This window comes from Stigmatopora nigra, chromosome 16 (assembly GCF_051989575.1).
Source record: "Stigmatopora nigra isolate UIUO_SnigA chromosome 16, RoL_Snig_1.1, whole genome shotgun sequence".
In the NCBI taxonomy this organism is placed as follows: Eukaryota; Metazoa; Chordata; class Actinopteri; order Syngnathiformes; family Syngnathidae; genus Stigmatopora; species Stigmatopora nigra.
Window position 1 is genome coordinate 3,839,362 of NC_135523.1, and position 15,430 is coordinate 3,854,791.

Here is a 15,430-nt window from a genome sequence, read left to right on the forward strand (position 1 = left end):
AGTACTTTTCCCCGCCGCCTCGGTCTTAAATATATCCCTGATATCCGAGGGAGCGCCACTATTTTCCCAAAATAGTATTTTTAACTTCTCCCCGGACTTATTTCCATTAGTGTCTGTGGAACAAGTATTACACTTTTATCCATTCACATATTATTTATATATGTATATTTCCTCTATGCATAAGTGCATATATTATCTTGCATTTTAAGCTGGCCAGAAAACCCATATTTATTTATTCATTAATAAAGCTGTCAATATTTTAAAGCGCTTTGTCTTTCCAATTTTTTCCAATCCTTATAAGTTAGACGTATTTTTTTGGATCGTCATCCAAATCCGCCTTACAACACGTGTTTCCCATATTTTACTTTTTTGTAGTGAGTTCGTGTGCCTCACACAGTTAACTTTTTTATATTTATTATTATTATTACCCCTTCGACTGTATTTCCTAGGCTTATCTTAATTTTACTGCAGAAACCATACAAACGCCATACAATGTTTACAATATATTCGTGCCTACCCTTGAGACACAGGACACTTTCCAGCAAAGTGCCCCAAATATGTACCTGCAGTACAATATATTCGTGGCTACCCTTGAGACACAGGACACTTTCCAGCAAAGTGCCCCAAAAATTTACCTGCCATTGACTAGTATAAACAGGGTTTTTGTCGCCGTCACCCAGCACGCGAGTTACATTACCCAGAATGGACCTTTACATTCAATGTCCCTTTAACGCATTTGGAAACTCCGTCACAACATGCAGACATTAATGTGGACTTACCCGAGATCGCACCAGATGTCTCCCTCCAGCAGGATAAGTCTTCTACCGTCGAGAATCCAGGCGCCCCCGTCGAAAAATCCGGCGCACCAAGGGTTTTGAAGAAGCTGTGCGCACGGTCACTTACCAGATGTTGAATAGTAGCGCCTGGATTCCCGGTCTGGTATATTGACCTCCAAAGCTCAGAAGGACCAAAATGATAGGTTCATTAATAATTACCCTTGTTTGTAATTATCAATAACTGCAGGCAGACATCTTATTCAATTATTGACATTTATTTTAATAGATTGCATCACGGATAAGTAACCTTAAGGGAGGCGATCTTCCAAAGTATCCCTCCCGAACAGTATTTTGCGTACAGCTTTAAGGCATTAAAACAAAAACAATCACGCCCGCATTTGACCTAACAATCATATAACAATTACATAAAGAAGCCCGAAGTGCGCCACGAGTGTTATGGACGTGGTAGAAACAATATCTTTGTTATGGGCTCCGTTGCGGGAAATGGCAGATATCGAGTCCTTGCCCGATCAACCACCTTCACAGCCCGATACTGGGTGAGATGTAGCGTCAACAATCCTTGGAGAAGTCCATGTGAGAGTGGACTAGGTGGCAGTTTATGACCTCGAGCCGAACAATAGAAAGACTTTTAATGATTTAACAAAGAAATGAAATACTACACATATATGTATAATAGTAATACAGAATAAATCTAACATATACGCACTTGTATACACACTTGTATACACACTTGTATACACACTTGTATACACACTTGTATACACACTTGTATACACACTTGTATACACACTTGTATACACACTTGTATACACACTTGTATACACACTTGTATACACACTTGTATACACACTTGTATACACACTTGTATACACACTTGTATACACACTTGTATACACACTTGTATACACACTTGTATACACACTTCAATTCCCGCTGTCGTTTGGATGATCATCAAACCATGTAGGTGAGTAAATGGAATAAGGAAAAAAAAATAACCTTTTTAATTTATATTAAACACTTAGTCATATTTTTCAGTCAAAGGTATTATTCCGAACTGCCGAGTTGGAGGGGCCACTGTATGTCGCGACTCTCGACCGCTGGTCAGTCCTCGACGGGGAAGCGAACCAGGGTCCCTCCATCCGAAGGCGAGTGAGCAACCCACTACACCAACTCATTTTATCCAAGGAAAAGGGGGTGAAACACTTAGTCATTTTTTGACAAAATGCTTCATTCACTACTGAATACTTATTCAGTTAAACACTTAGTTTTTTGTGTAACATTTGGTAGTTGTATCTAAAAAATGCCATACTATACCATTAAACATTTTCTCTGAATTGTTTCTAGATATTTATAGTCAAGACTTTCAAATGACCACCAAGGAAAGTGTGGCGCAGAGGTTTGTTCACCGGACTCCCGTCCGGGAGACCTAGGTTCAATTCCCGGTCGGGACACATTTTCACTTAGTTGTTTCTATGGACTTCTTGTCAAGAAACTCAAATGATTACTAAGGAAAGTGTAGTCACTTGGTTGGCGCAGAGGTTAGATCACAGGACTCCCGTGTGGGAGACCTGGGTTCGATTCCCGCTGCCGTCGTTTGGCTGAAAATACTTGGAAAGAAAAAATGGTCAATGGAATAAGAAGAAGGGAAAAAAAAAAAGAAAAAACTTTTTAATTTATATTAAACACTTAGTCATACTTTTCAGCAAAAGGTTATATTCCGAACTGCCTTCGGCAGTTCGGAAGACAGTTGAAGGACCTGTATGTGCGAAAGGCGTTCTCGGGTCGGCCTTCGGCCGACCCTCGACCGCTTGCTTGGTCAGTCAACCGCCGACACCGGGGATCGATCCAACACCTCTCCGTGCAAAGGCGAGTGTGCAACCCACTACACCAACTCGTGCCCCACTTATACATGGGTGTTGAAACGTATTATCCCTGGAAATGGGGTGAAACACTTAGTCATTTTTTGGACAAAATGCATCATCCACTACTGAAGACTTATTTATTTAGTTAAACACTTAGGCATTAGAACTTATTCTTTTACCTGAATAACATTGGGAAAATCTTTGCCTGCACTGGGATTTGAACCCAGGACCACAGAGGTGAGAGACTGATGACTTATCCACTGGGCCACCACCCTGTGAGAGAAAGCAGTAGTACTTGTAAATTTAGCTCATTCATTTACCTGAATAATATTGGGAAAATCTTTGCATGCACTTGGATTTGAACCCAAGACCAGAGAGGTGAGAGACTGATGACTTATCCACTGGGACAGTGGATACAAATATTACATTGAGACAATATATTTTACTGTTTTTTGTTATAACATGAATTTCACTCCCTCTACCCGTATTCTATTTGGTGTACTGTGTACAGGGGGGTAAAAAATAAAAAATATTGTTTTTTTAATTTTTTTAATTAAATTCATATTAAGAAGGAGAATCCCTACTTTGCGGGAATTCACTTATCGCGGGTGGTCCCAGTCCCCATTAACCGCAATGACCGAGGGAACACTATTTGTGTGTGTGTCTATTGTCAGGAGGCTGAAGTGTGTAACCAGATCATCCTGGTGGAAGATGTATTCGCCAGACTATGTCAAAACACACACCCGTTGGAAGATCTCCTGAACCGGCCATTGCCTGAGGGTGTTGACCCCCTCCGCCTGGAAGTCTATCTGTCAGATGAGGATTTTCAGGTAAAAATCTTGAGATTGCTTTACTTTGGCACTAAAAAAAAACAGAAAAATCATCAAGAAAAATATTTTACAGACATTTTTATAAATAATTTGGCTGGGCTAACACCTTAAATTCAAGTGTGCCTTGTATTTTTATATATTCCAATTTAGGATGAATGATTTAAGACTGCAAACCTAACCCATGATTGAATAAAAATGATTAAGGATGCTTGAATTTTTATGTTCCTTTGTGTTCTTTTTCAAGACAAATCCATCATAAAAGGAGAAAAACTTTAGTTTGGGGGTCTAATTTCAGCTGTGGAAGAACAAATTGTCATAAAAGCTGATGGATTACACTTCTACTTTATGGAATGCATGTTGTCATGAATAGTGAGGCTGTTGCTCTATTGATTTTGTCTTCCAGCTTTCCTTGTTAAATCATATTTCATTCCACAGTGCCACCATGCCTCTTTCACTATTTTTTAAAAATGTATACGTTATATATTTTACTCTCTAGGGTGTTGGAGCTAGTGGAAAGGTGAGTGCACTTCCAGATTAGCATTAACTTTCTTTTGTTGTTGTTCTTGAACTAAAACATTTTGTTTAGCATGTTTACTCACCATGTAGCAGCTGCTGTGGATATCCAACTGACTCCAACATGCACGAGAATTTTCTTGGCTTGCTTTGACTCTTCTTTTCAGTTTGATTGCTGATTTGTGTCGTCTTGTTCCCACAGAAAGGCTTGGAGATGACAAGAGAAGAGTATGCCAGCTTGCCAGCGTGGAAGCAGGTGAACTTGAAGAAAAGCAAAGGACTATTTTAAATGGGGAATTGCACCAGGAAAAAGTCATTGGGGGTTTTATTGGCTCAGGAACAGCCTCTCCTGAGTTACGTAACACACTAAGATGAGAAGTGTACTTGCTTTTCATGTACTATTTGTTTTGCTGTATAATAAAACAACATTTGGTGTTATTTTGAGAGTTATTTTTTACAGTGTTCATGCATGAATGTACTAGATTATGATAGTGAAGAACACTGTCAATGATGTTGTTTGACTTTTGTGCAAAATTATTTATATGGGCAAAAACCAAGCTAACTCTAAACTTGTCATGTATTGTTTTTGTACTCTGGCGCTGTACAGATTTAACATTTTGCAACTATTGTGATGATGCCTTGTTCAGTTAATGACGCTAGTTTGACCTAACAGAATTAATTTGACACACTGTAGTGCCTTACTTTTGTGTACAGTTTATTTACAAATGTATTTTTGCGACAAAAAAAAATTCAAGTGAAATAAACTATTGTGCAAATGATGTCAAATGTGCCTTTTTTGGTTTACTGAACTCTAGATAAATGAATTTAAAAATCATGCTGAGAGAATTGGTGTGCTTTTATCCATAACCACTAGAGAGCAGCCTTGTAGCTTGTTTATAAGGGTTTTTTTTTTCAACAAAATTATTCCAATATAATGTGCTTCAATATGTGGAAATGTGTCAACTATATTAAGCTAATGTTGACAATAATTCAGAAAAAAATACTACATAACTATTCAAATGCCTATCAAGTTAAAAATTAAAATTCTTTATAATAATATGTCAAATATAAGTAAAAAAATGATTGCATAAAAACTGATATCAGTAACTAGAAATTATTTGTCATTACTGTTAATAAACTGGCAAATGTTAATATAATTTCTACTTAATACCAATACGCATACTCTGTGAAAACAATACACATACCTGAGTTGTCGACGAATGACATCATAACACTGTAATTTGTTGCAGTGGTCTACGAACCAGGAGTGAGTTCCAGTCCTTCAATTAGTGCGCAGAATTGTTTTACCACACCGACTGCACAAAACACAAGCAACACATCAAGGCTGCTGTCAAATAAAAGGACATCCCATACTTCCTCTGATTGTTGCAGTCCTGCAGAGGATTGAATTGTCTGCTTTAGTGTTCACATCTCTGATGTTGTCAATGTCAGCAGTTGGCTTGCGTGGAGGAACAAGAGCAATTAGAGGGGAATGTTGGTGCAATCACAGAAGAACAATATACACAGCAGGTTCCTGTTGACAGAGTGCCTCATTCAGCTCATCCAACTGTTGATGAATATTTGCACAAGATAGATGTTGAGGTCTTTATAAAAAAAAAAGAGGCTTACATTGTGTGCTTTTGGCTGTTTTTCTCTTCTACGTTCACTTGTTGGAAGCTGCCCCCACTGTGCAAGTGAACTCGCGTGGCCTGTGAGGAGTTTGATGTGTGACACAGTGCGTATCCTCCCTCCTACTTCTCCACGCCCACTCAGGGCATCGTGCACCATCCAAGATCTCCATCCCCCCTCTCCTGCATGTCTGGGAAAGATGTGAATGTGTTATCTGCAAGCTCATTTTGACTCAGAGCCAAGTTTCTGTTGATGAGCGCACTTATTGCATCCCCTCGATACGATCCAAGCAATACACAGAATGCAAATGAGATAAATGCATCCCATGTTCTGGATTTAACTATAATAGCATTCAAATTAAGACATTACATATAAAAGGTGAACATATTTTCCCTTAGGTCAAGGGTGTCCCTGAATATTCAATTTTTTATAGATCTAAAACAATGTTTATTTTAGCTATTTTTTAAAATATATTTTTAGATTTTAGAAAATGATTTTCGAACTAAAAACAGAAAAAAATGATTAAAAAATTAAAATTATCGATTCAAAAAGTCACAAAAAATCAGGACATTTAATATAAATTGAATATTATTTGTAATATTGTTTTAAATATTTGATAAAAATTGGAACATGGATAAAATTATTTTTTAAGGAGTGTGCTATATTTAAAAAAAATGGGAAAATTCTAAAAAGCTTAAGCGAAATTATTGCATCGCAAGGAGGAACTCGAAAAAGTACTAAAATTTCCGTTTCCACTACAAATTTGCAAAAAAATCGAGAACAATAATCCCGAATAAAAAAATCCAACAAGCTAAGGACTGACAATTAAAGATAATTAGTAGCTTCTGTCATCAATATACTCACATTCTTTTCTCATATTTCTCCATGGTTTTGCTGAGGTTCTGCTCAGTTTCTCAAGTTGCAATCAGCCGCTCGGATGAGGTCCAGATGCTGTCAAATTCACACAAAAAGGGGGAAATTATAATCAGTATTATTTATCCAAGTGTAACATGTCAGTTCATCCAGATTACAAAATACACATTTCATCCATTTTTCCCCCCCAAAGTCCTCAGAATAGCTCCCCTCTGGCATTATTACCCTTGCATTCCTGACCCCACTGCAGAACAAGTTCACCTCATAATTTCCTGTTAAAACCATGATGCTATTCTACCTTTATTTATTATTTAAATCTCCATAATTCGAATTTTGCATACTTTAGTTCCTGAACGTTATCATTTAATATACAAGTGATATTATACCAAATTATTGACTGACCTTGAGTGAGCATATGATAAAATTTGGGGGATTTTTCCTATGCTACGGTGTGTAAAGGTGAAACTAATATGATCATTGAATTATTAGATTATGCAAAGAGTAATTAAAATATCAGTCAATATTTACTGGGCCATATGCCGAGGGCACATTGGCTCACCTGTGATTTCAATGGCGCCAAACAAGAGGCGTGTGGCGCCCTTTTGGCAATACTGTCGCTAATGCTCTTAACCATCTGTCGACGCTCATCGTAAAATAATGTTTTGTTTATGATAACGCTGTTAATTCAGCAAGCTTAGGTGCAAAGTGGCACATTGGGCTTTAGTGTCATTTCTTTGGCAGTAGTATTTGCATTTTGGCGGCGTGCCTGATGCGACTTCCCCTTCTTTACTCTCGTCAGTGCATCGAACGGGACAAGTCGGGGAACAAAGAGAGTCCAAATAAGGCTTAGGCGCTTATTATTCTGCATCTTGTGTTTGCATTTTGCCACTTTCTATTTATGTGTGGATTATCACTTGCTTGCGGCATCACAAAGCAGGTACGCACAATTTCCTCTCTCTACTCTCTCTTCTCTCTCTCGCTCCCTCCATCTTTAGGTTGGCAACGCTCTAAGCTGCAGACTTCCTGTCCAAAGTCGAAGAAAGCCACTTCAAAGCGAACGGGCCCACATGGCTTATGGGAAATGAATTTCAAGAAAGAATACTTTTCTCCTCACTCTAGTGCCCTGGGCTCTTAGTGGTAAGCTCTGCTTGTTAACCCAGATTTAGATCGCTACTGTGATGAAGCCCATAAAAGTGGTGTGGATTTATTTTATGTGAAGCCACGTGCCTGGGGTCCTCTTCGCTTACTGCCACGCTCCTCGCTGTTGTCCAATTTCAACCCGGGCCAGGCGGGAACTGTCTCCTTCAAAAGCTGGATGTAGTTACCAGAGGGGCTGAATCGTCTCTAGGAAAAATAGGACCGCACACTGCAACTTGAGCCCTACACATGTTTGGATTCTCTTACACGTGGAGGAGGGTTAAGGCTTCGGAGTGGTACAAACGTGGAAAATCATTACCCATATAGTCATTGGGCAAGAGTACAGATGCCACTAGGTCTAGGATAACAATTATTAACCAATTTGTGTGTCGCCCATCCAAGAGGGAGGACATGAAGGACAAGGATACATTTTGATTGGACTTCAATCTATTTGGATTGTAGTACGAGTACAATAAAACATTGGTGAAGGTACCACCGCATCTCCCAGTCTTTGAACTAGAGTCAACAGACTTTCCACCCACAAGCACCTGGCATAACCAGATCCTCTAATCAGAACCAAACAAGCCACAGTCTCTCATACAGCCTGTCCTTCCATCCCGTCTTCTTACCTCCTCCCAATCCTGTGGCCCAGCCTTCAGGCCTGGAGAGCAGACACGCCACCGAAGCCTTGTTGGGTGAGGAAGGGGGGAGTCTGGCGTCATGGGCTGCTTTCCAGGTGGGCGATGATGAAGGCAGACAACATGCAGGGGTAGTGGTGGTAAAGATGTGGGGGAGCTGTAGACTGTAATTGCATTACCGCCTCTGTGGCATGAAAGTTGCTTTTCCATTCCACAATTTACTGAAGACATGTTATGCCTGCTGGACCGCTGAAGCCTAAAGTGGATTGGTTAAAAACGAAGAGGTTATATTGTCATCTCCAAAACATGCAGCTTGACATCAAACATTTCAAAAGGAAAGAGGAGGGACGGACATTTTTTTTTACAATTTGAGACACGAAAGGATCCAAACAAAAACACCGAGCAGTGTAACTAAGAGGAGAAAGTGACTCAGCCCCAGGACACACTCCCCTCAACATTGCGCAGACCAAATCTCAACCAAAGCCACTCTTTTAGTCCTCGCTCCAAAAACAAACTAAAAAAAACGCCTGTCATCTAAGCGCCAACGGCTCACATTGACGAGGACATGAGCACAAACACACTTCCAATGCGGTTATGACAAAGATAACCCTCAGGTGGTGAACAGGCTCATTTAAGCCCCCCTTGACCTATAAATGCACATACTCACAACCAAACAAACACACTATAACTGGAGGCAAAGCTGTAGTGTGTGAACAGCAGGCTGATGTCTAAATTGCCATTATTGGCTAATTCGAAGGGTTTGTTAGTCCCCAAACTAACAAACACATATTTTTACTTTTGTCTTTAGACAACACCTAAGGGTTAAAATCCTTCCCCCTTTCAACGGGCCTCTTCAAACCTGATTTTAGCCATGCTCTAAACTCAAGTTAACCACAAACTCATTGCTTTTCCTTCCACAGATCCAGCAGTGTGCTCTCACTGGCCTCATGTACTCAACTGCCATGCAATAAACCCATAGACCAATCTCATCCATTTATATTATAATATAAAAGAACTTCCAACTTCCATTAATCTGCCAAGGAAGCTTGTTTTAGTAGAAGAGACAAGTAAAGCTAAATGTGACAAGCTTTCTGAAGAACTTGATACCAATCCAGGTCTTAGCCAGAACCCTGGACACTCTTAATTCCATAGTGGTTGGTCTTCAAGCCAAGTTAGTCTTATATCTTACGCTTACTTTATGACCACTTACGAAGCACTCATTCAGCCAAAATGATGCAAGCCAAAGCAATCCATTGAGTGTGGCTGGTGTTTGTCGCATTTCCATTTAGCAGATAGCCACGATCCTGCATTGTCAGCTTTTAAATGCTAATCAACAAGAAGGCCAAGTATAAATGAAAGATTGGACTAAAGACACTAAACATGGGGACATTACTCATTTTAATTACATCTGAAGACCATTGGGAAGGATTGTTTTCAGTGATGTCAATGTAGATCAATTCATTTACTAAGTTTCTATTAATCGACCAGTTAGAAAAACCTGTCAGTTAGTCAGTCAGATAGAAAGACAGACTTTACTTCTATCTACCATCTAAGTCCATCCATCCCAGTCCGGAGATAAACAAGTTCCAACCGACACTTGTGTTAAAAAACATTATATTATTGTATGTGAAAAGGCTAAAGCCCTCAGGGAATAGACTGCAAGTGCGTGCCTAAATTAAAAATCATTCCCCTTGTCAAGCTCATCCTCCACTTTATTGGAATTTTTAAGTCCGGATAAACCTGACGGATGGAACAACCACGAAAGCAAACAATGCGTGTGTTTTCTCTGGCTGAGAGATGCTGTTCAAGGGGGGAAAAGAGGGGTAAAAAAAATGAAGGAAGAAAGAAAACAAACTGCTTCTCTCTTGTAGAAAGAGAGAGGCGTCAGATGCGGTGGTGGGGGAGCCTGCAGCGCCTTCCCGTGCCAACACATCCACATGTCATCTCGGTTTAAACACACCTTGGAGAATTTGTGACCTCTTTCCAGCAAGCTTGGTTGGCCTGGCAGGAGGTCCGGCTTGAGATTGTTACTAACCTAAGTGCGTGCAAAATGTGTGAGTCAACACGCGTTTGCTTGCACTTTTTTTTGCAATTCCAAGACATTCGTGTCAATATTTGGAGCAGGGGGTTCAGGGCATGCCGTTTTTCAGGATTCTTCTACTAAATCCTGGCTTGTTTAGACTAATCTTGCATTATTCATTAAAAAAACTAAGCTATTGACTATATTTAAACGGCTAGAGAAGCTATTGTTAACTTTAGGCCAATTTTAAGAAACTCTGGTAAAGAGATTCGGTTTCAAAGTAATAAAAGCAAAAGTATGCTTCCTTAGAATTTGACTATAATTTTTTTCCTCAATAAAATAGAAAACAAACCTATTCAGCAAAAAAAAAAAAAAAAACTGTATATTTGTCTTACTGTTTAACCCTATATTTGTTTAACTGTTATGCCCGAAAGGCCAAATCTGGCCCCTGAACCTCGAGTTTGACACCTGTGGTTTTAACATGTGCATTCACTACTTGTGACACTTACTTGGAAGTAAAGGTGGCATAAAAGAACACACCCCGCCTGGGGTAAAATTCCTGGGGGGAAACCATGTCCGAACGAGCATTTTACACCATAGGATTTAAGATGGCAGCTTAACAGCGAGGGGGGCATCGTGGATGGCCCCAAGGCATCGTGGATGGCTGTTGAGAGTTGCACTGAAAGACAGGCAAAGCAGAAAAGGCATTCACCTGTGTATAAAGGGGATAAGCAAAGCACAGACGCAGCAGAATCCACCTTCCTGCCTGCCATTTGGCCTCCGGCATTGGAGGATAACTGAATTACAGTAGCAACAAAAAGCTCATCTCACTTCCTCTCTGTGGGGAGAGGAGGGTGGTCACAATGTGTGTGTATGTGTCTGTTTGTTTGAGTGCCATGTGGCCATTAGTTCAGGCTCAGCATGGATTCAGGAAAAGCATGTTGTCCAGACAGTGAGAGTTTATGTTTACATGATAAAAATGAATTGCTCACATCCGTGTGGTCATACAGTGAAGCGTGGATGTGTGCTTGGTTCTTTTGCAAATGGTGTGGTTACGTTTCTCTTGAAATGCCACTCAACTTGATGTGCCGTCATCTGAAATGCATTTTGGATGGCTTTGCTGGTTTGGTAGAAACAGATGGGGAACTGAAAAAAAAATAACAACAAAAAAGATATTAAAAAAGTATGCAGAGTTGAATTTTCTGGTAACGTTCAAAGGTAAATTCCTTTTTGTTTTGTCTTGCATTCCATACTGACCACAGTAAATAGCAGCCAATGTAATGTTCCATTTCATGAATGTCAAGTTCAATTCAAAGAATTCTAAGGCAATAGAGAGGGAACCTGTGCTGCCAACCATCTGAAGAAAGTGTTAAGAAACCACTAAATAGTTGATATTTTTACACACAAAGGCATAAAAATCATTGCACAAAATCAGAGCAAGGGGAAAAAGAAAAAAACTGAATTTTTGAGCAAAAAAAAAACTTGACTATAATAATATAATTTGCTTGATTGATGAAAAAAAGGAGAAAATTATAGGTGAGTGAAGAAAGTGGTCTCAATGGAAACAAACCAAAAAGTGGTTGGAATATTTATGCTAACGTCTATGAGGATCGTAAAAAGAATAAAGTTACTTGATAACAATAAGCGTCTAACCATCGAATTCAGAGGGGGTTCTGATTTGTGGATTTTTTTTGGTTTTCCTTCTGTTTCTCCTATGTGGCCAGGTTTGGTTAACTTAGGAAAGGCTAGAGCCCAGGTTTACTTCCAAGCCCTTTAAAAAAATGTTCCAGTTTTAGTTTGGTTGCTTTTGTGGTTTTGGTCTTCAAGTAAAGCCTGTTGACTTCCACGCATGTGGACTCAGCCCAAGGCATAACACACGCTTGCGTGCGTTTCCTTTTGAGGCGACATTGCATGCTTGGACCTTCGCAACATGTAAGTAGACAGGAGTGACCCGTCCTACATTCCAAACAGCTTACTTGGTTTGGGAAGGATACTACCATCCGTAGTCAATTACTGACCTGCTATAGCACGGAAACATGAAAATCCATCCAGTGACACCAACATTGAAGCTTTAACCAAGCCATTGTTTGGAAAGTTAGAATTTGTGGCACTTTTATGTCAAGGCAGCACTATGTTTGCAGGAAAACCATTTAATTAAAGTTATCCCATTGGTTACATCTCTAGCATGTATAATTCTCCTTAGTACTACAAAAATATTTCTATACTATGCCTGTCCCTTTGTCATTTTTCTGTCCTCTGCCGGTCTGCTGATTTTTTCCACTTCAATCTGTAATCAGTTTCTTGGGTGACTGCATACTTGTTGGCCATGACTATCATTTTAGTATCTAGGTGCAACATAAGGTCTGGGCTGGATTATTGTATTTTTGTACTTTTGCGTTTTTCAAGTTTTGGTACTTGTATTTCGCTTTATCTAGTAACTTGCCATTTTTTTGTCTTTGTCAACTCAGTTTTTTTTAATCTTCTGTGGTTATTTACTCAGTTTAATATGTTCAGGTACTTGGTTAATCACATTAACTTGAATTTAGTATGGTCATATTTTTTGTACGTACTTTGGCAGACTTTGTGTTCTTTATAGCATATTTTTTTCAATAACCATAGCATTTAAAATTCAGTGTGACAGACTCAAGATTAAAAATAACTGAAATGCTTCATATTTATCTTTTTTTTTTATGTCAAATCCAATCATCTTCAAATTTATATGAACTAATTGGTTGGCATTGATGTTGGTTTGAATTTAGTTGTCGTCATCAACAGCTAAAGAAGTAAATAATAAAAGAAATGGCCTCCAAAGCTTTACAACTGATGCATAACTGTTCATGAGTGTTAAAAAAGCAAAAGATAAATATCAGGTACAATAATAAGCATATTTACACAAAGTCTAACCTTCAACATTCCTTTTGAGGTAGTTCAATCTTGAAAAATAATGAATGGAAGAAGCAATGCGGCTGTTTTAGGATTTCCAAGTGTGGTAACTTAACTTCTGTGGTTCAACACAGTATAAATAAAAGATGTGTAGAAATTTGGAATGAGGAAGAATTTTTAAGGTCATTTCTTTTCATCTATTTTTTTTCTCCATCCTTTCGTGCATCTTGTGATAAAACAGCTAAAGTCTGCCTCTCACAGAAACCTACCGTGTCTTTTTAACAGCTAGACTGAGAGCAAAAAAAATACTTCATGCAAACCTTTGTAAGATAAAAACATCCTCTTAATCTTACCTTTAAAACCACAACAGGAGGAGGCACTTTTTCCACTTAAAAAATGCTGCAAACATGTTTTAGCCAATCTATTCAGAAGTGGCACCAGATGGAGGTTTTGTTGATGTTGTTGCAAGCGTTCTTATTGGCCACATTCTGTCATTCTTGCATGGGCATTCCTGTCTGCAGATACAAATACAAAAAAAAAGCATTAGAACTGTATTAGAATGCCTTTAAATAAATGTGGAAAGGTCTGTGCTCCTTTCAATGGTTTCTACTCTGAATTCCCTGATTTGAAAGCACAGACTAAAATTTATGCAACAACTGCTGTTTTCCTTTTAACAGTTTTTTGGTACTTTTCATACAAGTTAAGATAGAATTAAAAAGCAGGTTGAGTGCAGGTGAATTAATCCTCCATTAAAATATTAAAAATAAATGTGTTTAGCTGGAAAACAGGTCATTTTCAGATAAAAATGTGCTATTCTTTTTATTTTATGGAGAAGTGGTGTATAATGGGGATGAATTGAATTGAGTTGTGTGCATAATTCTGTATGATAAGGAGAGTGTTTGTGAGAGATGCTTCTGAGCTCGACTTAGATTTGACTTTTCTCTGCTCTTTCACTGCGATATATATACATTTGCCACTTGGATGCACTTGGCATACTTAGATGAAGAGAAATAATGAAGAGCTGACAGCAGACAAGAGGCCATTTAGTCAAGTGAGGCGCATTTTAGATTGGGGGGCCACTTCGGAGCGAGCAAAGCTTAAAGAAAGCTCAGTTCACGTTGTCTCCCCTTTTGTGTCAGGTAATGTATTTAGCTCACATTTAAATTGCAGCCTGGAAAAAAAAAAGAAAAGTAGCAAGCACTTTATAAAGATATAACATGGAACAATGAGATTAAATCAATAGAATGGAATCAGGGGTTTGTATAGCTTACAATTTTGATGTATGAATCTTGGCTCTGGTTTCCCTTGGTTTCTAGACATAATCAAAAATACAAACATTAGATTAATAACACTCTAAATGATCCATTGGTATGAATCCATATACATTTACCCATCCAACAATGATTGAAAATGTACCAAAAGCAACAAATACACATTTAAATCTAGCATTTCAATGAAATGTGGTTCAAAAACAAATAAGTCGATGCATTTTTCCTTTCAGTTCTCATTGTTGTATCTTTTTGTAAAATAATGAGTGTGAATATCAACTCTTTTGGGAGAGATTTTCCTTCCCTTAATGTCGAGAATCAAAAAGTGCCTTATGGTCAGTGGTGGGTGCTTCTTCTTATCTGCGGTCACTAACTCAGAAAATGAGCTGAAATCAAATCAGAGCCGGCTGAAGGGGAACGGTGAGTGCTGCTTAAATCCTGTTAAATGTGTCTAATCTAATGTCAATGAGAAATGAATCACTTCTGAACTCCTGAGTGGAGGTGGTGACCTACAACCTCCATATGTCTGTCTCTCTGGCACCTTTGGAAATAATCCAAGTCAAGAATTCTGCCTCTCTATAACTGAGAGTGTGTCTATTAGATGGCTGTAACATCTGTCTCCAGCAGAGCACTCCGGGGAACGGCTGTTTTCTTTCACTGTCAACAGATGCAATTTTGCCCATCAGTCACCCCTGCTCAAACTTGGGTGACTAAACATCAATCTGTGGGTGATTTGAAAGCACCCTAACATGATTTCTCTATGCGTGAGACTTTCTAAAGGCCAACCTGATTAGCATAATGTTGCCACGGAGCCATGATGGATCCTGGCAGGAGAATAGTCATAAAAAATCTATTGCTTCTTCTGACAAGAAGCGAGTTCTCTATTAAGATGGCTGAATATAGTGCATTCGATCGGTGTAGCAGATCGTCATTAATAGTGTTTTATGCTATCTCTTTGGGATGTACATGATATAAACACT

At 38.8% G+C, this 15,430-nt stretch overlaps 2 protein-coding genes and 1 long non-coding RNA gene across 3 annotated transcripts in view; 1 reads left to right on the forward strand and 2 right to left on the reverse strand.

Moving 5' to 3' along the window:
- The window catches only part of svila (supervillin a), a 32,965-nt gene extending 28,177 nt beyond the window's left edge, over window positions 1-4,788 (forward strand). The window contains exons 39-41 of the mRNA XM_077735933.1: window positions 3,334-3,489; window positions 3,986-4,006; window positions 4,205-4,788. Of these exons, the coding sequence (XP_077592059.1) occupies window positions 3,334-3,489; window positions 3,986-4,006; window positions 4,205-4,291 (264 nt within the window). The 3' untranslated portion in view covers window positions 4,292-4,788. The remainder of the gene's footprint in view (window positions 1-3,333; window positions 3,490-3,985; window positions 4,007-4,204) is intronic.
- Window positions 1,768-4,262, reverse strand: LOC144209550 (uncharacterized). The gene is made up of 4 exons (XR_013329166.1): window positions 4,089-4,262; window positions 3,403-3,520; window positions 2,839-2,932; window positions 1,768-2,729 (listed from the first exon to the last, which is right to left on the reverse strand). It is a non-coding gene; the product is annotated as an uncharacterized LOC144209550 (long non-coding RNA).
- A 2,673-nt stretch (window positions 4,789-7,461) lies between the features above and the next one.
- Window positions 7,462-14,300, reverse strand: LOC144209950 (uncharacterized). Its single transcript, XM_077736524.1, has 7 exons — window positions 13,536-14,300; window positions 11,292-11,445; window positions 10,809-10,978; window positions 10,240-10,314; window positions 8,271-8,535; window positions 7,732-7,848; window positions 7,462-7,575 (listed from the first exon to the last, which is right to left on the reverse strand). Exons 3-7 carry the CDS (start codon window positions 10,871-10,873, stop codon window positions 7,462-7,464), a joined length of 636 nt encoding a protein of 211 aa, XP_077592650.1. The 5' UTR covers window positions 10,874-10,978; window positions 11,292-11,445; window positions 13,536-14,300.
- Window positions 14,301-15,430: the final 1,130 nt, after the last annotated feature.